The 25,797-nt window shown below is 44.3% G+C and overlaps 1 protein-coding gene across 1 annotated transcript in view; it reads right to left on the reverse strand.

Annotated features, from left to right (window-relative positions):
• The window catches only part of ALKAL2 (ALK and LTK ligand 2), a 44,448-nt gene that overhangs the window by 9,753 nt on the left and 8,898 nt on the right, over positions 1–25,797 (reverse strand). The window contains exons 3-5 of the mRNA XM_083174796.1: positions 14,355–14,408; positions 13,460–13,543; positions 5,909–5,982 (exon numbers count right to left, since the gene is read on the reverse strand). Of these exons, the coding sequence (XP_083030922.1) occupies positions 5,918–5,982; positions 13,460–13,543; positions 14,355–14,408 (203 nt within the window). The 3' untranslated portion in view covers positions 5,909–5,917. The remainder of the gene's footprint in view (positions 1–5,908; positions 5,983–13,459; positions 13,544–14,354; positions 14,409–25,797) is intronic.

Consider the following 25,797-nt stretch of genomic DNA (forward strand, 5'->3'; position numbering starts at 1 on the left):
TCAAAATGGCCGGAAGGTCGACACAATCCTTAGATCGACATTGGGAAGGTCACCAGTCAAAAGTTTTTTTTGCGTTTCTTTTTGAGCAAACTTGTGCTGACAGGTGGTATTTTATACCCTACCATCCACTAGTGCACAAACTCGGTCCTCAGGACCCCACACAGTGCGTTTTCCAGGTCTCCTCACAGAATCACAAGTGAAATAATTAGCTCCACCTTTGGATCTTTTAAAATGTCAGTCAGTGAGTGCACCTGTCCGGTTACCTGGAAAACGTGACCTGTGTGGGGACCAAGTTTGAGAACCACTGTGCTAGTGCATGGAGGGTGAACATAATAGTGTGCCGAGCACAGTGAGCCATGTGACAGATACGGTGTCCATGTTGACTTACACCAAAATCCGGGACAAAAAAATAACTCATGTTGCCCTTTTGACTGTCGACTTTCCCATTGTGGAACTTCCGACTCGGTTGACCTTAGCCGAGTCAATCTATTTCATTTGTGTACCTAAGCTCTGTTGACCTTTAGCGGTCTGCCTAGTGTATGTCGCTCTTCATAATGTTGACCCAATGACTCATACCCGGGACAGAGGAGAAAGCACACCTCTTATTTATATATAATCACTGTTGATGCACAGTATAATTACGTCAACCGCCTCCGATGGAGGAATCATTTGAATATCCAGTATAGATCAATGGTATTGCAGGAACGTTCTCAGCTTGGACACGGTAGGTCGAGAAGAACAGATGAACTGTTACTGCTCAGATGTGCTAATAGGAACAAGTGTCTGATTGTGCATCTCCGAAACACTGCCACCTACTGGCAGCCACTGAAAATACATCTCGTTCTCTCTCACACCTGCACAAACACAGAGGCAATCACAAGGTAGCAGACTAGCTTTCAGAGCATTTGTTTTAAGTGGGCTTACTCGTTACCGTATATTTGTTGCGCAAATTGTGGATGTTGTTGTTATTTGAATTTTAATATTGTCTTACTATTAAAATTGGCATTTTAGCAGACAATCCCACTTTGATATAAGCGTATATACTCAATAAACCAATTAAAAAAAAAGCTGACACCCCGTCGTACCCTCATTCCTCCATACCCTCCAGTTATTTCCCGTTAACTTGTTTCATTAAACAAATGTGTTCAATATTATTTAAAAATAATAATGCACATATGTAATGTCTAGGATTTCAATTATTTAGCGCCATTAAATAATTTAGCTAAATTGGAAAATTATTTAAGCTAAGAAGCAGAAAGTTGTGGGGAACAATGTGATGCAGTCCCCTAAGGCATCTAAGGAGATTTATTATCGCAAGTAATTGATATGAATATTTTATCAACGTTCAGTACAGATTAGCAGAAGGTGTGGTGTTGTCTGGCAACGGCAGAGGAATTCTATTAAATAGCTAATAAGGTTCTTCCACATCACAACATCTGTGAACGGCAAAAAAAAAAAAACCCGAAAAGGATGAAAGCTGCCTGCCAGTTAATTAAGAAGAAAGATAAATGATCACATAAAAGCATGTATTATAGCTGTACTTGTTTTTATTAGCAAGTGATTTCATGAACCAGCGAAAAGGAGGCATGAACATTTTTTTATGACATAATTTCCAAATGAGATTGGAAAAAAGTATATTTTGCCATTAAAGCAGGGAGCCCTGCCCCCCCACAGCGTGCCCACGAGTCGCTCCTCTGCCACCCGCCACAGCTTGTTTCCTGCTCGTAGGGCATCCAAGCTCCCTCAGCGCATCTCAGTCCCCGCAGTGCGACCCCCTCCGCAACCTGATGCCCTGACACCCTCCCACTGCCTCTCTAAATCCTCCCACTGCCCTCCTAGGTAGAAATGGGTATCGGTGCTATCGCTATATATGGTTAACATCGATGGATATAGTACAAACAGTCATCGATGGCAGCATAACATGTAATGGATGGCCATCAATGTTTTTGACTATTGATGGTCAACTATTTTCTTTGATTGACTGGCCCATAGGCCAATTGGAACCTGGGGGTGTGACTTCATGAGTGCCAGGGGCGGAGCTCTGTCCCATGTCCCTGAACATTTGGGAGAAATTTTTTTGGGGGTTCCCCAATCGATGGTAAAACTATTCTGCATCGGTCGATGGCCATCCCTACACCTAGGTACTTCTAATCGCTCCCAAAGCCCCTTCTATATCTAACAACCTAACAATATTCCCCGTCATCTGATGTGTCCAAATTAAAGGAGGTTCCGGACCATCAGGTGCAGGAAAATAGGTGTCAAACTTGTAATTGGAATACAGCTCTAAAATCACATAGACTGCCAAAAAGAACATATCTATAGTTGTGCTCATAAGTTTACATACCCTAGCAGAATTTGTGATTTTCTGGCCATTTGTCAGAGAATATGAATGATAACTCACAAACTTTTTGTTCATTCATGGTTAGTGGTTGGGTTAAAGTAACTGTAGATATCAACTCATATTATGTCCATTTTGTTTTTATGAGTTTATATGCAATATTATTGAATAAATAAAGTTAGATTTTACTAGATACAGATCAGGAAAAACTGTGGTTTTTCAGAATATTTTAGTTTTTTTTATTTGTCCCCCCCCCCCCCCACCGCTTTTTTTCATACTTACTTCATCTCCCGATGTCCACAGTGGCCTCCAGGATCCTCTTCAGAGGCATCTCCGGTTCCAGGGGCGCATTGAAGAAGATCCCGAAAGCCGCCGTGGATGCCAGGAGACACTGTGGACGTTGGGGGACCACCAGGGGACCGGTAAGTATAGAATTTTTCCCCTAAAAAAACAGAAAAATCCCTTATCCAAAATGCTTGTGGTCCTGAGCATTTAGGATAAAGGATACTCAACCTGTACTGATTGCTCATTCTTATTCTTGTGATAGACCCAGTACCAATTCAAACACATGCACGGCTATTTTTTTCTATATTCACCTTGCTTTCTTAACAAATAGGCTTATTTGTTTTTAGCTGCAGCACGTGAAAGACTGGATATAATTAAACTGGTTCCAATCAAACCTCCAGCGCTAAGAGTCCTTTCTCTGTTTGTCACATGGCAGTTAGATGCTAATACTGTATGCTGGTACTTTATCTCTCTGCAAGACTTAGTACATAGACTCCTTTGTCTTGGGAAAGAGCAGTATTGACGAATGCACCAATCAGACACAAATGCACCTTCTATGTGCAATCGGTGGTTCCAGCTACACCCTTGCAAAATTCATTGGTAGCCTATGGGAAGATTGTGTGTGCCAAGCAAAGACTCTGTGCTGGTTCCAAAATGAGCAAAACCAATAAGTAACACTTCAACTCCAATGTTCTGCTAAGTGGGGAATATTCATGTAATTAACAACATAAGCCCAGAAAGATAAAGTGCTGCAGAGAGGCCTTTTTATCTGCAAACACTCTGAAATCTGGAGAGGGGTTTCCCCGTGTCAGTCCATAACTCTTCTGGGTGTCTATAGACAATTCTTTAATTGCACTACAGGTGGAACCTCATTATCCTCATGGGAAGGCTGCATTGACAAAAGCTCAGCTACTGACATGCTCACAACTCATCACTCTGCAGCATACAGTGTATAGATTTACCATCGGTCTGGGAATCAGATAATGCTACGTGCTGCTGTACAAGCCATGCAATGCTAAGAGAGCGTAGGTGTTCTTTATCTATGCTAGGACTTTGGGCCTGATTCAGGTAAATGCTGCCCGGCCAAACGCACACTCTCCACCACCCGAATCCCAGTACTACCATTCGAGCGGATGTGTACGCCTTCCGCCGAATCGAGGGGTGGGCACTGACATCATGTGACATCAGATGCTCGCCCCGAGGATGCATGAGCATTTCTATGGATTCACCAAACGTTTTTGTGGGCACGCCCATAAATCATTGGGTGGTCCTCTGCATCCGTCCCCTGCCTGACCATCATGTCGCGAAAGCTCCGGCGAATGTATAACTTGCCGAAGGCATTCGCTCTGGGGGTTTTCACATGCGCTTATTCGTGCATGCACATGCGCAAAACCCCCACCATCGTATGGGGTCCCCCCAACGGCTATCACCAGCCCTAGGCTCAAAGAGCAAGTCTGGTTTTAGAAATGTAGGGGCTGAAAATGTTGGGGTTCCCTTGTATTTCTAATACCAGTACCAGGCTCAAGGGCTGGTCCTGACTCTCAAAATAGGGGGGAAACAAAATGAGTAAGGATCCCCCATATTTTGAGAACCAGCATGGGGCCCAACCAGCCAGCAGGGTAACGCCACAGCCGGTGGAAATTTTTTATATTAGCTCCCCCAGCCAAAGTATTAACCCTGTGATCGGTCAGCCTGACTTAATGCTTGTGTCGACCTATGTAATGTGTTAATCTAAGCCATATTGACCTTCAGTGGTCACAATAAGGCAACCTAATGACGGTATCCCGGCTGGTGCATCACAGCACATTGTATGCAGATTCAAGGAGGTGTTTCTTCTGTGGTCGAGTTCAACCCTGACTTGGAAGTTGATCTCATACTGAAAGAGACTCCGTCTTTCTAGCACACAGTAGCAGTCCTGAAGCCAAAATGCCGCACCGTGGAATAATACCGGCGTGAGAACTAGACTGCTGTTATGTTGACTGATTGGATAATGGTTTTAAAATTGCCGGGTTTCCTGGTAATAAAACTGTCAAGTTGTAAAGCACCCATCAGATACTCCTCCCTATCCCATTCACAGCAAAATAAACTTCTTGCCAAGGCCGTTAACTATTAGAGTGGACACCTCTTTTAAAGCAGCAACTGCTTGAAAAATGAGGTATATGGAGATTATTGGAACAGGCTATGAATAGAAGCTTTTTAACTCTATCATTTCTCCTTGTTTTATTTTCAGGCTTGTGTACAGTATAAATGATTTAGACTTCCAGACAGTTTCAGGTGAATATCATGGCAAACACAGTCACGGATAAGTAGCGGATGGGATGCAGGCGGTCAGAAGACCAACAGCAGCATCCTGATGGAGAGACACCTGGCAGGGGTTTGGTAAGTATTCTTACCTTCTCACTGCTCTCCCCCCAATCAAATCCTAAGTATCCCTCCCTGTAGCTTACCCTAACCCCCCTTCTTAGAGCGGGATGTATTAAAATACATCGCCGCCCTTCGCGCCGCCTCCGCCACGATGCCGCCGCATCTGTACTAACATATGGGGCTGGCATTGCGGTGCGGTGACGGGGGCCCCGTGCGATACCTGGAATGTGGTGTGCGGGGGGTCTCCTTCACCTCCCAGCCAGCTCCTGCATCGCTCACGCGGCGTCACGCCGGGGACTGCTAAGCAAGCTGTCCCCGGCGCCTCCTCCTTCCCCCCTGCAGCCGGAAGGACGTCCGGCTGCGTCGATAGGGGGAGGAGAGGTTTACCTTCCAGGGTCCAGGAGGACCCTTCAGGAAGGTAAGCCAGAGGGGGGGTCGGCGAGGCAGCGGGTTTGCGTCGGTGGCGAAAAGAAGCCCATAGGCTTCTATAGGGTATCGCCACCCAAAGGTGGCGATACCCTTCACTGCGGTATCATTTTTGATACATGGGAAAATGCGGTAAAACCGGGGTTTTACCGCATTTTCCATTTGATACATCTCGCCCTTAGTGTCTTACTTACTTACAATCGGAATGCCAGCCGTTTGGATGATAACCAGAAAATTATACCTTAAGCTACAGAATGCATTAAGAAGTCCAAAAAGAAACAAAATGCTCCAAAAGTACTCCATAAAATGATATTGATGATTGCATGTGACGAGCCTGCCCCACCTTAATTTGTCAAAATACATACACATAAAAACAGGTAACTCTGAATGTATGAGTGTCCATTTGGCCCTAGGCAGGAGCTTAGGGTGCCGAATGGATGGTCACTACTGATTGCTAGCACCGCATCTAAAATAAAGTTTATAGGAGAGACTTACCAAATCAGATTATTTATCCATACACATGGGGCTGACTGCCAGCCTGGTCAGAAGTCTAGCACATCTCTTGTAATCTGTTGTGAAAAATAAAGGCCACTGTTAATTGTTAATGACAATAAAGTTTTGTCAGTAGATGTATGTAAATCAGTTAAATTACAATACATGTGCATTTTTACAATAGAATACAAATGTTCCTGTATTTAGAGCAAAAGTGTGCTGATTTATTGTTACTATATTATTAATCTTCATTTTGGGGGTATTCAATCTGGGCCACTATTTACGACGGGGGAAATAGTGGTGAACGCCTATTCGGGCCCGTTTTGTCGTTTTCGACCGTGAATTGTCGCGATCGCGGCCAAATATCGACAATCCACGGCCGTTTACGCAGACGCGCCCCCTTTTAACCAATCAAAAAGTGGGACATTGAATCGCACCTGGCGATCTGCGGTCGAACAAAACGAAAACAGGCCAGGGTCACGGCTGTCTGGCCATATCGACTCTCGTGACCTGAGATTGAATACCCCCCTTTTTGTTGTGATACAGTAATTGCAATCAATGACCACTTACTAGACATATCACATTATTAAACAAAGTTTCAGGTTTGGGGGGGTTTTCAATCCTGCCACTTGTTTGACAGCATTGAAGAGGCAGATCGACAAAATGGGCCAGACTTTGAAAGCTGTCGGGCCCATTTTGTCGATTATGACCGTGAATTGTCGCAATCACAGGTGAATCTCAAGAATCCACGTCCATTTACATGGACACGCCCCCTTTTTGCTGATCGCGAAGCAGGACATTGAATCCCACCTGGCGATATGCTGTCGAGCAAAACAAAAATGGGCCAGGGTCACGGCTGTCGGGACAGATTGTCGTGACCCGGGATGAATACCCCCCAAAGTCCCATACACACCAGGCAATATAGTAAAAGATATCGCAACACCTATGTATTTTACACCGCACAAATAATCCGTGTCCGATATAATTGTTATTATAATAATAAACAATAATAAAAATAATAATACGTAAACCTTCATACTCCCAAAAAAGAATGTAATAATAATTAAAAATAAATAAATAAAGTAGGGCAAGAATTCGAAGAACAGCCAGGACTTGTCTACCGAGTCACAGCCTTGGTCAGACACGCACATACGTAGAAAACCAATGAACAGGGTTCTTTGTTTTACCGAATGCATCATACCCTTATTAGCAAGATGTGGAGATAACCCACAAGATCTAAGCCAAAAACAATCTTTATACCTAGTGTTGGAGGTGATAAGTATATGCCTGGAGACCTGGGCCAAGTTCAGGTTAATGATGTTTTAAAATTAATTAGGGAGTATTAATGCCGTCAGAGAAACAGCCAATAATTAGTTTGACAGGGTTTGTTGTATCAAGTTAAGTTATGCGAATGTTAAATATTCTTGTTACAATGTATTTCAATGAAAGGAATACAGTATGTTGTTCTTCCAACAGGGGGGGCTCGGATACACCAGGATTCCCATCATTGTAGGAAGTGTATTTCCGCACCTCCATTCTTCAGTCTACAAGAACTCCAAAACTTTTTTCCTCAAAAGTCGAAGTCCAATTCTATTGCAATTTACAAGACAGGTGTACGGAAGATATAAGTATTTTATCTCTTATTGCATTTGGCATCCAAAGGGTTACACGGGGAGCCACATTTTCCTGTTTAAACAAGTTGGATGTGTAAACATTACATTACATACAGAGGTGTGTATGTTGTTGCTGCTGTGTTTACTACATTAGTTAACTGCATTTGATTACTTCTGTCTTGTGAACGTCTGAATGGTTTGATTGCACTTCAGGGTGGTCTAGACTAATGAATGCTTTTTATGCGAGGATGGTTCCAGTCACATGGATGTAAGCCATGCTCTGATTGGCTATGGGGCTACAGATTAGTATAATGTGATTGTTCTAATATTCTGATTGTTTATGGGTAAACTAGTAATGTGAACATTCTATTGCTCCCAGTGAGGGTTAGTCCAGCAATGTGAGTGTTTTAATGCTCCAACTGGCTATGAGTAGTCTAGCGATGTGATCATTCTACTTCTCCAATTGGCTGTGGATTGATCAAGATGTGTGAATTTTCTAATGCTCTGATTGGCTATAGGTTAGTCTAGAAATGTGTCAGTTCTACTGATCTGGTTGGCTACCGGTAGTAAAGCAATGTGAATGTTCTAATGTCTGGTTGGTTATGGGTTAGTTTAATAACTTGAATGTCATGATTGGTAAGCAACAGGCCATCAAAGACAATGTGGGCATTAATACAGAGATGCTACAGTACAAGCAGGGCCTGATTAAAGGGTGCCTGGGGCGAATACAAATGCAGCTCCTCTTGTAATGCTGCTAAACACATATGTATGGGCGCTCAGGAACTCGCCAAGCAGTCATACTGCCCATGTGCATGTAAGGAAGGTTATATAACATGTAGGATCTAATGCTTGTGTCGTGTGAAGGAGGCTTTGGATTTAGGCTGCCCAGCTGGCGCTGTAGCACAATGTACATACAGTAATGGTTCCATCAGTAAGTTACATTGGCGCAGCTATCCGGCAGTCACCTTAAGAACTTTACCCCCCACAGTACACCGGGACTGGTGATAGCTGACAAGCATGAAATAAATTAGGCGTTAATTTTATTCCTCAGGTGTCACCAGAAAGGCGTAGTCCCCCCGTCCCCGTCCCCCAGGTCCTGGCACCCTACAGCCTTTTCCCCCCAGCATAAATGCATTTACTTGCCATTCACTTTTTTGAGCAAATCTACTAAGCAGTAAATAGTGATAAAGTGTAGAGAGATAAACTGCCACCCAATCAGTTCCTAACTAAAACAGGGCATTTAAAAGCTGATTGGCCGGTACTTTATTTCCACTCAAACACTCTCCAAGGCGTAGTAACCCTTCTCCCATAGCCAATTAACCTGCTTCAGCAGTAGATGAAGTGAAGTTTCTTAACTTCTATTATTTTTTTCATTTCAATTAAAAAAAAAGGGGCCTTGAAATGTCCCCATTGTGTGCACCACTAGATGTGGGAAACGTGCACTTTCTAGAAAGTAGACATACAGTACTGTATGTAATCCATTTAGGAAGTATGTATTCTACTAGATACAACAGCAAAAGTAAAAAATAAATACGTCCAACTCTTTGAAGCCACCTTCAGTTCCCACGCACTAAATAGTAGCTCAGAGGCCTTTTGTTCTACTCAATTAGAGAAACCGCAAAACATGTTTAGAATTTTTCAACATCTATAGGGCTGTGCTATATTATTTATCTAGAACGACTATGCATTTGCATGCTCTTTAATCAGATAGTGTATTTGCTTCGGTTTGTCAAAGTATTGACTCACAAAGCTTCAACTTCGTATTAATGAAATCCGTTCCGACACTTCAATAAAGTTTATCCTAAACACTCTTGGAAGTTTTCCAGTCTCTTGATAAAACAAACATAGTTGTGTTTGATGCAAAGGTATGTTTTAGGCAAGTAAAAAAAAAAAAAGATTCCCTCTATTCGGGATAAGGTAAACTGATCCCGGATATACTGTATTCATCTGTCACTTATTAATAGACTTGGATGCAATTTTCTGCTGCATAGTTGATATTTAAATGTGTACATGGTAATTGATAACATCCTATCATTAGATGTTGCTTACTTAACATCCAAAAACAGATCTCAGGTTCCACTTACATTAAAACCCATGTGGTTATTCTAATGAATGTTACCAGTTTTAACGTTAACACATGCGTGCCTACCTTCCCGGAATTGCCGGGAGGCTCCCGAAAATCGGGTACCCCTCTCGGGCCCCCTGGAAGGTCGGCAATCCTCCCGCAATTGCCAGGCAGCTCCCGCACCCCTCTTTCGTGCTGCACTAATTACCGGGGTTTCGCGGGTCCGCGGCAAGGGGCAGGACAAAAATGGCGCAAATGGTGCAATCTCGCGTCATTTTAGCCCCGCTCCCTACTTGCGGACCCGAGATTTGTGGCGTTTGCATGGATTGGGGGCGGGTTTTCAGTCATCAGCCCCGTCCCTGCCCCTCGACCCGGAGATCCGGCTGTTCTCTCCAGGCTTCTCCCGGAGAGGCTATTTGAAAAGTCAGCACGTATGCGTTAACAGGAAACTATTAATTGTGTACAGTATTATATACAGTAATGTGTTGGACACTACTGATAACGGTAACATAGATCTATAGCTTTTTATAAAGTATATGCATATGATTTACATTCAGAGATTCACATATGAATTACAATGATAGGTCATCCGTGCTCCTATATATGCAGAAATATCTGCTCTCTAAATAATTGCATAGAATGTTATTAGTGTAATGAGAGCGCTAACTGGAAAGATAGCAAGAAGAAAGGGTAGCGGAAAAATGAAAAGAAAACATAATGAACAGAAAAAAAAATAAGAATAAATAAATAAAATAAATTAAAATAACAAAAATAAAATTAAATAGGCACAACTGTGTACAGCTCTTTCATTAATTTGTAGGAGTCTTTAGAACCTATTCTTACCCATGTTTTTTTTTTATTATTCTTATTCTCTCCAGTTGTATTATCGGCATTCATAGATATATACACACACACATCAACAGTAAACGAATAATTAGAGAACATAGGCCCATTAACCGATATTGATCGGTTAACCCTTACCTTACACAAGACACTGCAAAAACTCTAATACATGCTCTCATCATCTCACGCATTGATTATTGCAATAGTCTCCTTATTGGCCTTCCCCAATACAGACTCTCACCACTACAGTCCATCATGAATGCAGCTGCGAGGCTAATCTTCCTAGCCAGACGTTCATTATCTGCAAAGCTACTCTGTCAGTCACTTCACTGGTTACCTGTAGTCTACCGTATTCAATACAAATTTATTTTACTTACACACAAAGCCATAAACCAAACTACACCAACATACATCTCTTCTCTTATCTCAAAATATCATCCAACAAGACCTCTACGCTCCTCTAAAGGTCTGCCTCTCTCATCCACACTCATTACTCCCTCCCATTCCCGACTGCAGGACTTTCTTCGGGCTGCACCCACTCTGTGGAATGCCCTCACAAGCACAGTAAGACTCTCCTCCAGTCTCCAAACCTATAAGCGTTCCCTAAAAACTCATCTCTTCAGGCAAGCTTATCAAATTCCAGAACCAGTCATAGAACTTTGCATTCTGGTGGAATCGATGCAATAAAGAATACAGTATCTATCCTTATGTATCAATGCCTATTTCCCTATAGATTGTTAGCTTGCTAGCTAGCAGGGCCCTACTACATTTTGACTGTCTGTAAATACCCTGTTTGTTGTATCACTGTCTCCTTTGTAAAGCGCAACGGAATATGCTGCGCTATATAAGAAACTGTTAATAAATAATAAATAAATAAATTGATGGTGAAAGCTTTACAGAGGATAAGGGAAAAGCAGAACTGTTAAACAAATTTTTCTCATCAGTGTTTACCAGGGGAGAACAGACAGTGGAACTTACAAGTACCACAAATGAAACGAGCAAGCCAGATCTTAATATTGCTTTCACGACAGACGAGATAAAATTGCGGCTTAGCAAAATCAAAACAAACAAATCACCAGGCCCAGACGGGATTCATCCTAGGGTACTAATGGAGCTAAGGGAGGAATTAGCAACCCCTCTGTATTACATTTTTGATAACTCACTTACTGTACATCAGGTAAAGCACCAAAAGACTGGAGATTAGCTGAGGTATTCAAAAAAGGGATGACCCAGCTAATTACAGACCTGTGAGCCTAACATCAATAGTGGGTCAATTATTTGAGGGATTTTTAAGGGATGGGATCCAGGAATATTTAGATCTTCATAGTTTACTTAGCATCAATCACCATGGGTTTGTGAAAAATTGTTCATGCCAAACAAATTTACTAATCTTCTATGAGGATGTCAGCAAAAACCTTGATAATGGAAATGCTGTAGACATGGTCTTCTTGCATTTTGCTAAGGCCTTTGATACAGTGCCACACAAGAGTTTGATAAACAAAATGGAGGAACTGGGACTAGGGGTAAGAATTTGTAGATGGGTAGGGAACTGGCTGTGTAATAGAGAGCAGAGAGTGGTTGTGAATGGCGCAGTATCAAATATGATACCAGTACTAAGTGGAGTGCCACAAGGGTCGGTACTGGGGCCCATTTTGTTTAACATATTAATTAACGATATTGGGGTGGGAATACTCAGCAAAGTTTCCATCTTTGCTGAAGACACAAAATTGAGCAGAGTAATTAGATCAACTGAGGACGTCTCTGCGCTTCAGAACGATCTTAATAAACTAGATGAATGGGCAAAAAAAGCGGAAAATTGGGTTCAATGTGGATAAATGCCAGGTTATGCACCTTGGGAGACAAAACCAATGTGCTAGTTATAATCTAAGCGGGGAGGCATTGGGTAATTCAGTACTCGAAAAGGATCTAGGAGTCCAAATAGATAACAAATTGTGGTCCTGTGCTCAATGTCATATAGTAACAAACAAGGCAAATAGAATACTTGCATGTATAAAAAGGGGCATGGAAACTAGGGACTCAAAAGTAATTATGCCTCTGTACAAAGCATTGGTTAGACCACATCTGGAATATGGAGTCCAGTTCTAGGCCCCGCACTATAAAAAGGACAACATAGAACTGGAAAGAATCCAAAGAGGAGCAACAAAGCTAATAAAGGGAATGGAGAATTTAAGATAAGAGGACAGATTGAACAAATTGGGATTGTTTATGCTACATAAGAGACGATTAAGGGGAGGACATGCTTAACAAGTACAAATATATCAGGGGGCAATATATGGAACTGTCCAGCGACACAATAAAAATGTTAAAAATAAGGTTGGACAAACATTTATTGGTTAAAAACATCCAGGGGTACAAATAAGAATAACAATCTGTCTTTAAAATATCAGTATTCTCTACATAAAACAAGGGTTAAGCTAATAAACCAAGGTTGAACTAGATGGACGCAAGTCTTTATTCAGCCTTAACTACTATGTAACTATGTACTGTGTAAGGGTAGAAAATGGTTATTTTTTATTTTGCTTTATTTTTGTTATTTGTATTTATTCTTATCCTATTTTCATGTTCATTGATTTTTCCTCTTCATTTTTCTGCTACCCTTTCTTCTTTCTCTCTTAACCCTAACCCTAATTAGTGCTCTCATTACACTAATAAGATTTAACATATGGTCAGCAGGACTGCAGATCCCCCCCACCCCAGGTAAAATCTGCACCCGCAAGCAGTCCCACAGGGAGGTGTTTCCTCCCTGTGGGACTGAAGAAAGCTACTCCCTGCCTGATAGTCAACCCAATCCAACTTCTATTGGCAGTCCATAGAAGCTGGGGGTTCAGGGCAGAACCGTCAAGCCGCCGATTGTGCGCATGAACAGTCCTGGGGCCTGCCAGATGCATTGTGCAAGTGCCAGATCCCAACTGGCCAGGGCTTGCTCTCTCTGGCATGGATAACAGTAGTCCCCTACTCAAAAAAGGCCTGTTTGCATTTAACTCAATATGATCTGGTCCCAGCTCTACTTACGTGCTGGAATTGTGCAATCTCTTGTGCTGTTATAGAGCCTTCGAAAGTGTTTATTGCAGTTTGGACTCGTGAAGGAAAGTCGACCTGAAGAAAAAGACAAGTTGTTCACTATAAACAAAGGGGATTTCTTAAAATGAGTGCAATAATAGTGAGTGAGTGCTAGTGTGTCTATGTGTGCGGGAAGCGATTAGTTGGTCTTACTCTAGATCAGGCATGTACAAACGTCGGACCTCCAGCTGTTGTGAAACTACACATCCGCATGCCTTACCCTAGTTTTGCTATTAGGGAATGCTAAAACTATGGCAAGGCATGCTGGGATGTGTAGTTTCACAACAGCTGGAGGACCACAGGTTGTACATGCCTGCTATAGATGATGCACAAAGAGTTACTCAGGATGTACAAGCTAATCACGCACCAGAGAAGTAGACCCCAGCATTAAAAGACCCCGGCATCCAGCGACGTACTGGGCCGCCAAATCGATCCTGGCATTTGTTGTGCACATGCGCGACCTTTGTCACGCACGTGTACATGCCGGGCATGCACATGCATGCGCACACATGCACACGTGCACACATGCACCGCGCATGCGTGCCCTGCCTTTCTGGGCTTGAAGGAGTTATGCCCCCCTCTCTCCTGGACCTCAGCACCGCACAGATAGGTGCCACCACCCTACCCCAAATGACCTATGGGACAATGACTGTCATCGCAGACACTAATCTGTACTTGCAAAAAGCTGTAACCATTGGAGATATATATCTCTGAATCACACCCAAAGGCGATTTGGCCTCGAAAAACATGGCATCTCTTAATTATAAAGTTATTTATCTGTGAGCAAATGAGGTGTTCCCACTGGTTCCTTCAAACAATACACTCATTTAGAGCCAAGCAACATTACCTGTTAAATGTTTTAAAAACTTCTCTTTCATCCGAAGGTCCCTGGGAACTATTTCTGTATGGAGAAAAGAGAGACAGACATTAAATATATCAGGCACAATTGTTCATGAGAGACTGGAACGTACAGTACATGTGAAGACGTGATCTTTTGATTGACATATCACAGTGAGGATGGATGGATCTGCCAAGGTACATAAGACAGGGAAATCCAGGATTTCAAGCTAGTAAGTTGATCCTGTATTATGGTGATCCATTTAAAGACAATCCTTTCACAAAGCCTATGCTACACTCTCTCATTACTGCTCCCGGCACATCGGCATGATGAAAGGGTTAGGCCTAGTGATATAAACAGGGATGGCGCTGTGCCTCATAAAAACAACATAACCAGGTCATAAAACCAAAAACAGTAAAACCACCTAAGGTTGCGCCGACTATGTGGGAAATGCATGAAGTATACCTACGTGCAATAACAGAATCCAAAAACTGCCAATGTTACGGGGTGAACAGACTCTTAGGGGGAAATTTACTAAAGGAAATTTGTAAAAAAATAGGTGTATTTGTATCCAGAAATACACTGATTTTTGACATTTACTATCCCGAAAATACGGCATTCGTATTCAAATTGATAGCATATCAATACGAATACAAATTGACGTATTTTAGGGATAGTAAATGTCAAAAATACGTGTATTTCTGGATAGAAATACACCTATTTTTTACAAATTTCCTTTAGTAAATTTCCCCCTTAATATCTGCCATACAGAGATATTTGCTCCATTTTCTTTTTACTAAAAGCAGGAGAAACACTTTGTATGTTTTTGTGTTTTTCTTATAGATCTGCTTCTACTTCCAGACTCCTCTGATCTAGATGCAACAGTTCCATACGTAGGGCTCTTTGCCCCATCGCTTGGTCAGCTGGTAGGTCTGATCTTTTTAGTGCTGCTCTGCAGAGCAAAGCAATGAGAAGGGAAATGTCCCTACTCCGGAAATGTCCAAACTATGACCACATTTGCCACATTGCTACAGTTATATTCTTATGAATCCTCTTCTGCTTTACCTAATAGGCAGGGAACATACTTTTGCATATAAATAATAGGATTTTGGGTACCTACCGGTAAATCCTTTTCTCGTAGTCCATATGGGATACTGGGCTTCACTACTATGGGGATTGAGACCTCCGCAGGAGAGACAGGCACATCAAAGAACTTTCAGTGTGGGTGCACTGGCTCCTCCCCTCAATCTCCCTCCACTAGTCAGTTAATGCAAAAACTGTGCCGAAGGAGAGCATGTGAGGAGTATGTGATAATGTATTGTGGTGAGATTCATCCAGCACACCCAAACGAACAAAACAACATATAAAAGGTGAATCCTAACAACTTCAGAGGACACCTGTAACTAGAAAACAAGTCTATAGACATATCCATTCTATAGAGAACAAGGCAATAAGCCTAACAATGAAGTAGGATCAGACAGCAGAAAAGCCGCACTGAGGCGGGCTCCCAGTATCCCATATGGACTACGAGAAAAGGATTTACCGGTAGGTACCCAAAATCCTATTTTCTCTAACGTCCAATGGGATACTGGGCTTCACTACTATGGGGAGGTTCCAAAGCTACCAGAACGGGTGGGAACGTGCGGAGTCTGCTGTAGAACCGCATTCCCGAACTGGGAATCCTCCCTGGCCAGGGTGTCAAACTTGTAGAACTTCACAAATGTGTGTTGCCCTGACCAAGTTGCAGCCCTGCAAAGCTGCATAGCCGACACCCCTCGAGCAGCCGCCCAAGAGGTACCTACAGACCTGGTTGAAAGAGCCTTTACTGAAAAAGGAAGCGATAAACCAGCTGATGCATAAGCCTGTTGGATAGTACATCTTATCCACCTGGCAATGGTACGCGTTGAAGCAGGTAAACCCTTCTTCTGCGAATCATAAAGCACAAACAGGCTGTCCATCTTACGGATCCTAGCTGTCCGCTTGACATACCCCTTAAGGGTGAGGACCACATCCAAGGTATCTGCTATATCCGGGTGTGCCGCGCTAGAAGGAACCACAATAGGTTGGTTTAGGTGGAACCCTGACACCACCTTTGGAAGGAATTGTGGTCTAGTCCTGAGTTCCGCCCTATCGTTGTGGAACACAAGGTAAGGGCTCCGACAAGATAAGGCCCCAAGCTCGGACACCCTCCTGGCCGAAGCTAGAGCCAGCAGAACAACTGTCTTCCAAGTGAGGTGTCGCAGCTCAGACTCCTCCAGTGGAACAAACCGGGCTGATTTTAAGAAAGTAAGAACCACTTCCAAATCCCATGGTGCAGTGGGAGGCACAAAGGAGGGCTGAATCCTCAGAACCCCCTGTAAGAAGGTTTGCACTTCCAGCAAGGCCGCAATCTTTTTCTGGAAAAACACAGACAGTGCGGAGATTTGGACCTTTAAGGAACCCAATCTGAGTCCCTTATCCAATCCAGCCTGAAGGAAACGTAGCAGGCTGTTTAATCGAAAACTGGCCGGAGGCAAGTCATTCTTCTCGCACCAGGCAATATATCTTCGCCATATTACATGATAATGAGAAGCCGTCACCGGCTTCCTGGCTTTTATCATTGTAGTGACGACAGAGGGATGGAGACCCTTGTGGACTAAGATCTGCCGCTCAACCTCCAGGCCGTTAAACGTAGCCGCTGTAAGTCCTGGAAGACGAACGGGCCCTGGAGGAGCAGGTCTTTTCTTAGGGGCAGACGCCACGGGTCTTCCACTAGCATGGCCTGAATGTCCCCGTACCAGGCCCTTCTTGGCCAATCTGGTGCCACCAGTATGGCCTCCGTCCCCTGATGCCGGAGCTGCTTTAGCACCCGAGCCAACAATGGGAGAGGTGGGAACAGGTACACCAATTGGAAATCCCAGGTCCAGGTGAGAGCGTCCACCGCTATCGCCCCTGGTCTCTGGTCCGTGCACAGTACATTGCTACCTTGTGGTTCAATCGTGAAGCCATCAGGTCGATCTGAGGGAGCCCCCACAGATCCACTATGGCATCGAACACTTGAGTGTGAAGGCCCCACTCTCCCGGGTGAAGATCGTGACGACTCAGGAAGTCCGCCTCCCAGTTGTCGACCCCTGGGATAAAAATGGCAGACAGGGCCTGGACATTCTGTTCCGCCCAAGCAGGATCTTTGACGCTTCTCTCAAGCAAGGCATGCTCTTGGTACCACCCTGCCGATTTATGTAGGCCACAGTGGTGGCATTGTCCGACTGGACCTGGATCGCCTTGCCCTGTAACAATGGAGCTGCCTGTAACAGGGCATAGTAGTAGACCGCCCTCAACTCCAGCTTGTTGATATGAAGGCCCGACTCCAGTGGAGACCATCGACCCTGTAGGCGGACTCCCTGTGTCACAGCTCCCCAGCCCCTCAGGCTGGCGTCCGTGGTTACCAGAATCCAGTCCTGGATCTGGAACCGTCTGCCTGCCAACAGATTGGATGAATCTAGCCACCACTGTAGCGAGATCCTGGTTCTTGTTGCAAGGCCAATCCTTCTGCGCATCTGCAGGGGGGAGCCGGACCATTTTGTCAGAATATCCAATTGAAAGACCCTGGAATGGAAGCGGCCAAATTGTATTGCTTCGAATGAAGCCACCATCTTGCCTAGAAGCCGGAGGCAAAGATGGATCTGTACCAGAGGGGACTGTAGGACCTCCCTGACCAGCTGTTGTATTGCAGTGACCTTTTCCATCGGCAGAAAGACTTTTTGTTCCGATGTATCCAGGATCATGCCCAAGAAAACCATCCTCTGGGTCGGAACCAGCGATGATTTGGGCATGTTCAGGATCCACCCGTGGTCTCTTAGTACCTGTATGGACAGATTGAGAGCACTGCTTAAAGCCTCTGCCGACCCTGCCTTTATAAGCAGGTCGTCCAGGTATGGCACTACATTCACCCTTCGAAGCCTGAGTAGTGACATCATTTCCGCCATTACCTTTGTGAAAACCCGCGGGGCTGTTGACAGGCCGAAAGGCAACGCCCGGAATTGGTAATGGTCGTTCCCCAAGGCAAACCTGAGATAGATTTGGTGTGGGGGCCAGATAGGGATGTGTAGATAGGCGTCTTTGACGTCTATAGAGGCCAAGAACTCCCCTCTCTCTAGACTGGCGATCACAGAGCGCAAGGACTCCATCCTGAACTTGAACACACGCAGGAAGGGGTTCAGTGACTTTAGATTCAGGATGGGTCTCACTGAGCCGTCTGGCTTCGGTACCAGGAATAAGTTGGAATAATATCCCTGCCCCTGCTCCGTGTCTGGCACCGGTACAATTACCTGAGACTGAAGCAGCCTGGTAATGGCCCCCTGAAGGAGAACCTGATCCTCCTGGGATGCTGGAAGTGCCGACCTGAAGTATCTTCTGGGAGGGGGTTTGTCGAATTCCAGCCTGTAACCTAGAGAAATGAGACCCCTGGCCCAGGAATCCTGACCCGAGGCGTCCCACACATGGCTGAAATGCAACAATCGCGCTCCCACCGCGAGAGAGTCTCGTGGCGGGAAAACCCCGTCATGCTGCAGGCTTAGAGGAAGCCGCGGCATTTGGACGGTCCTGGGTGTTGGAGGTGTTAGGCTTCCTAAACTTGCCTCTCGTGCCCCTGCTGGCATTGGAGGCGCCCCTAGCTTTGGGGCGAAACCTGTTCCCACGAAAGGACTGCTGGGAAGCACCTGTGAAGGTACGCTTTGCAACTGTGGGAGCTGATGGAAGGAAGGTAGATTTTCCTGCCGTGGCTTTGGAAATCCAACCGTCTAATTCACTCCCAAAAAGCCATTCTCCTGTAAAGGGAATACCCTCCACACTCTTCTTTGAATCTACATCTGCAGACCACTGACGTAGCCACAAGGCCCGTCTGGCTGAAACCGCCATGGCTGAATTGCGCGCGTTTATTGCGCCCAATCCCTTTTGCGCCTCGCACAGGATCTTAGCGGTATCCTGAATGTGACGCAGGCTGTCACCTATCTGGGCCACAGTCATGTCACCCAACAACCCTTCCTGAATCTGGGTTGACCAGGTATGAATAGCCTTAGCCATCCAGCAGCTGGCTAAAACTGGGCGCTGGGATGCCCCACTAGCCGTATATATGGACTTGAGGGTAGCTTCCAGCCTCCTGCAGGAGGAGGAGGTACATTAAGGGTATGAAGAATATCCACCCTGGCAGCTAACATGGACAATTCCCTCTGAACCCTCTGCGTTTGCTGAGTGTTAGTGGAAAGCTGTGAAGCCACAGAATCCAACAAAGTCTTTATGTTGGAGGCCCAAACAGGCTCCTGCTCTTCTGCCTGAGACGGCCCCACAAGCTGTGGGGGCACCCCACTGATCTGAGTGTCAGCACTACTGGGTTGTGGTGACATACAAGCCTCACAAGTAACCTGGGACTGTGACTTAGGCACAAACTTGGTGCTACACACCATACAAGTGAACTTTTTCACCATGCTGAAACAGTACTACAGTGTACAGCAGTACAACACAACCCCCACGCAGTCACACACGTGCACACACCACACCTCTGGATGTGAAGCAGACTATGTGCTTGTTTTATGTGTGTTCTGTAACTAATCAGTGGGGGAAAAACAGAGCAATTGGGGAACCAAGTGCACCCTTAACCTGAGCTCACAGATCTGGGTGAGCTGGTAACGCTAAACACAGTGACATAAACAACACAGTGTCTAAATAAGCCAGATAGCGCAGCAGCGCTAAATTGCTATAAAACCTGCTGTCTCTGCCGTGCTGCAAGTACCCGGATCCACCACGCCAGTGAGGAGCCCTCTGTAATGGAGTCTGGCAGCGTGTGAAGAAGCAGGAAGTGACAGCGCGCGCCCAGCAGAGCTTGGTCCCGCTCTGAGTGAAGCCCCGCCCCCCTGTGCACGGAGCTGGCGCTTCCCTATATTTATACTGACATATAATAAGGTGTAATATATAATAAAGGTGCAATATTATATACCTATAACCTGAGGGGTGTCCCTGGTGGTCCAGCGGCAGCACCCCTATGTCAGTTACCAGACGCGGGGTTCACGCGGTCCCTGCTGGAGAGCCGCCATTACTAGCCGTCGTCTTGCCGCACCAGAAATGGCTGCGGGGTCCCCTTGTGGGACCCCCAGCCTGTACTCAACACTGAAGTCTTCAGACCTGTCAGGGGTGTGCGGCGGCTAGGGGACTTGCTCGCCACAGCGCAATGCTGTGCGGTGACAAGCCCCACACAGGACCGAATTGTCCTGTAGCAGGGTCAGCTCTGCACCTGAAGAGGTCGGGGACTGACCCTTCCCCTGACACCCACGAAGCAGGACAGCTGTGTGGTCACCACAGCGCCCCAAAATAACAAACTTTGAAAATAAATGTAGAAAAACTCTGGAGCATCCAGAAGCACTGCCTCTCCTGAGGCACATTTTTCAAAACTAGTGGAGGGAGATTGAGGGGAGGAGCCAGTGCACCCACACTGAAAGTTCTTTGATGTGCCTGTCTCTCCTGCGGAGGTCTCAATCCCCATAGTAGTGAAGCTCAGTATCCCATTGGACGTTAGAGAAAATATATTAATGTACATTATGTATACACATATATCAGCATATTTTAAATTAGTTATTTTCCCTTTTGAGAACAGGAAAAAATGTTTCTGTTTTTAGATAACATATTACCTCATAATCTAAGACTTTCCTGTGGTCCCACTCCATCGTTCCTCATGTTTCCATACATTGAATGACTGTCAGCACTCTGATTGGTGGACAGTTCCAGCCATCCACCAATCAGTACGCTGAGTCTTTCACTGTCTGGCAATAGGCTGGAAGATAGAAAACATTGCTCTCTGATTGGTTGAAAGCTCCAGTATTAGTCAAATCTGCATGGGTGCATCCAGTTTTCATGTAGGGGATAAGTAATTTTATGTATTTTATGCTACACAAACTGCAACTGCCATAGATCCCTCATTGTGGCCCATCCTGATTACTTTCATTGTAAAGTGAGGGGCGGGGCTATGTTGATCCCCCAGAGGTTGTGGAATAGGGGTAGTGGTTGGGGGTGCAGGCAATGGAGGTGACTTGCCCACTTTCTGGGCGGCCACCAACATTTTTGAGAGCCTCACGGCCATTCCTGGAGAGTAGGCAAGTATACTGTATGTGCAGTTAAGAATGAATGTGCAGGACAAAGAATTGTTTGAAGACAAGTTTATTTTTCAACTAGTTAAAAGCCCAACAAAATTACAGCTATGCTCCTACCTCCAATCTCTGTCTTCACACTAGGCCATCGACCATCGATGATTTGAAATCAATTATGGCTGATGTCGAATACTTTTGCCATCAGAGTGGGAGAACCCAATGTTTCCCTCCATCGATGGCACAGCATAGCTCCGCCCCCTGGCACCCATGAAGCCCCGCCCCACAGGCCAGTCAGTCAACCAAAATGGATGACCATCAATAGGTAAAAATATCGATGGTCATCCATAGCATATTGTAACACCATCGATGGTCTGTTGCATTATTACCATCAATGGCAATCATCGATGGCAATAGCAACGATGGCCATCCCTACTTCACACCTCCCTCTCTCCATATCCAATAAGTTTGAGACATAATTTTGCTTTCACTTTCTGTTAAGGAGTAATTTGGTCCATCTATTGGCCTCTAGTGGTCAATGGCAGTACTTCATCCCCAAAGTAAAAAGGGGAGAATCCAATGGCACCAACGCGTTTCGCTGAACGCCTGTCAGCTTTATCAAGGCCTTGGTAAAGCTGACAGGCGGTCAGTGAAATGCGTTGGTGTCATTGGACTCTCCCCTTTTTACTTTGTGGATTAGGACCCACCTGCTTATTTATCTGGATCAGAGCCCCATCACCTTGGATGACTTTACACCATCTCTTTTGGACCTATACCGCATAAATCGTTGAAGTTTTCTGGACTTGGGTACACCTTGCCCCAATTCCTTCAGGATAACACCTCCAGCGGCTTCCAAACAATTGGTTCTTCCAAGGATTTCCAACAAGGGACTTATACCTGGTCCAGTGCAGGTTATACCATTACATGAGGTCTAATCCCCTTTCAATTTATCATTGATATTAATTATGTTCTTAATTGGTTTTAACACCCTACTGCGCCAATTAAAAATTGCTATATTTGATCAATTTGCCAGACTAATTTTTAGCGCTGCTCTTAATCTTTTTCCCTTGGGAGATGTACTATGCCTTGGAGAGCAAGAAAGCAGCCAGTCAGCTACTATCTGCCTGGTTACAGGCTGTATAAAAAAATTACAGTTAGGGGCAGAGTAGTGGTAGTTTCTCTCTCTCCACTTTATCACTCTCCAATGCTTACTACATCTGCCTCATAAAGATTTCAAGTTGGTATCTTCTGTTTACTGGTGGGAATACTATTCGCTCAGAAAGATTACAGATGTTATGTAAGGCTCGTGTTAGCAAACGGGACCACAATTTACTTATATAAGAAACACAAGGTCAAATGGACGCGGCAGAAGGAGAAGATACTGGTACTTTCTCTTCACTTGTGGGATAAAATACATAGAAGGTGCAGGAAAGGTACTGTGCAGGTTGTTGCTCTGGGAAAGGGCGTTCCTGTTGGATCTTGTCGCTCCTGAATAAATGTATTATGCAGGCATCTGGGGTTACTAGCTTGCGCGGAGATGAATGGTAAGAGTTATTTGGCAAAAGCTATTTGGCAGGAGTGAAAGAAAGCAGGATACCATTTATCAATGAGTTTTAGCTATTTAAAACCCGTGTACGATAAATGGTGCTGCAGCCAATCAGCTCCTGTCATTTTTTAAACACATGGCAGTTAGTGGCTTATATGCTGGAGCGCCATTTATAATATTCAACGAGTGTTAAATAGCTAACACTTGTTGATAAATGGGCACATTGATTTGATACAGAGTAAGAATGTGCCACATTATTTTTCTTTGCATGAGAGCAGCCTGCTTCTTTACTGTTCCATGGGTAGGATTATGCTGGAAGATGAGAGGCAGGAATTAGTTGGAGCGACTCGACCAAGGGTGGTAACTGGGATTTGGCTAAGATGTTGTTCTGCCAGATCAGGACAAAAGACATTAGGAAGAGAAGTTTGTTGCAGAAAGGTGATAAGTTGATGAAAAGCAAGAGTCCAGTTTTCTGTGAGGGCTCGTTATAGAGGATAATGGGGGGAAGGAGAGGGGGGGGGGGGGTTGGGAGTAGTTTGCCGATTATTGCAATGGGGAGGAGAAAATGATCAGAAACCAAACAAACATCAGAAGAAAATAAAATCAAGGTGTTGTCTGGAATGGAAAAAATTATTCCACTTGAAAAAGCGAAAAGGAGTCTACAGAGGATACTTTGGATGCAGAGTGTCACTTTAAAATGACAGAAGATGGCGGTAGGGATGTCGAAGGATGAAAAATGAGTTAGAGAAATGTCCTTGTGTAAAAAAAAACTATAACAGCAGCACACAGAGAGAGGTGGTGGGAAATGTGGATGGAGTGTCCTACATAAGATGGGGATATAAGTGATGTAACTGTGGAAGTGACGTGCTTACAAGGTGACGTGACCCTTCCATAGCCATGTCCTGACTCGAAAACACTGACTTCTGGCAGATACTGTAGCCATTCCCATCTCCACTGTGCAAACCTCACTGCATCAAGGAAGCCATTGCACAGATCTTTGGGGTATCGGTTAGACGGGGAATATTAAATGCATTGCACAGATTATTGGAGTATGGTACCCAGAGGGAATGCTAAAAAATATTCTAATATTATAAATAATAATAATAATAATAATAATAATAATAATAATAGCCCCAACATCACTCAAGGAGCAACTTTTTTCCCATTGTGCCTTTTTGTAAACTGTATTTTTATACCAATTATGTCCCAGGAGGGCAGGCACCGGAAACACGCTGTGACTCTGTCGATGTGGCTAAGCAGTGACACTGAGGATGGGCATTATCACTGAGTGCAGGGGAATGAGATGAGATCAGGGAAACGGCACCATGATAAGGTTCCCAAAAAGGAACATTTGCTAAAACAACAGCAATAGTCAGATTTGTTGGTTGCTACCGGCAACTTCCATAACTTTCCTCTTTAGAAGGTTTGAAACATCACCCCTTTCAAAAATAGTAATGAACATTTTTAAACAGCTGTCTGCGTGGAGGAAGATTACATAACCTGAGCGTGGGGTGACTGATGACAGAGAGATCCCCAATGTGCATGCCCAGATTCAGGTGCTATGCAGTCACTGTCTATCCACTGACTGACTGCATTAATGGTCGGCAGTGACTGGGTCAACACCTTAGGTTGACACTGCCAAAAGGTCGACAGTGAAAAGGTCGGTGTGAGTATTTCATGACTTTTTTTTTTATAAAATAAGGTGTTTTTTTCATACTTTACTATCCAAGCGGGCAAAGACTGGGAATATAATGCTGAGCGCAGCAAGACATTGTGCCCAAAGCAAGCCATGTGAGGGGACGCGGTACATATATGCCGACGTATGATTACAGACACCAAAAAATCATGAAAAACTCATATCGACTCATGACTGCCGACCTTGCCTATGTCGACCATAAGCTTGTGTTGAACTTTTGGCAGTGTCGACCTAAGGTATATTTTGGTGTCGACTTACTCACCATTAGTGGTCAACCTAGAGACTGTCAACCGTAACCGAATCAGATGTCTTGCAGAGATCTGAATGGGACAATAGAGAGGATGCAGCTTAAACGGCCATAAAACGCCAACAATTAATAAACTAACGCAAACAGCGCTAGAAGTAGATTTCAGTCTCAAGGATAAATAAACAAAATGATTCAAGCAGAATTAATATGCGGCAACTATGGAACTGGCTTCAATAAGTAAATGACATTTATTCCTAAATATACAGATCACTGTGATCACAATACACGATGGGAAGAGAGTGACTTTGGAGCTATTACTAATAATTTGTTTAAATCTGGCAAGGAAATAGGTTTAAATATATGTAGTAATTAGAAGACTTAACACTGCCAAGATGCTCTCTTTATATGTGATCCAGTTATTAGTATCATTTCAAAACTGTTGTACAGTATCTCATTTTTTAGTATAACAAAAGTTCAGCTAGCAATTGAATAGCTGGATGTCTATTACTTCAATAGAACTTGACAGTTTAAACATAGGTAATGTTTTACACTCTGTTATAAACCTCTGAGGAAGTCTCCTTTATGAGGAAACGCATCAGCTGTGAAGTCTGAAAGAATTGCCTACTGTGGGAGGCTTTGTTTTCCAAGTCATTGACTGTTAACATCACTACTGCATTCCAAGTAACTATGGCGAGAAACGTTTAACCTAAAATACTGTTAAACATCTTGAGAGAGGCTGGCCTCCTCAAGATACTGAATTTTGCCACTGGTCCTGGACGTATTGAGGCCTATTTTTGGAGACGGCCATCGCAAGGAATTGGTGAGTTTGCAAAATGGTCCATTTTATTTGC

This window comes from Crinia signifera, chromosome 3, assembly GCF_055691185.1.
Source record: "Crinia signifera chromosome 3, ASM5569118v1, whole genome shotgun sequence".
NCBI lineage: Eukaryota > Metazoa > Chordata > Amphibia > Anura > Myobatrachidae > Crinia > Crinia signifera.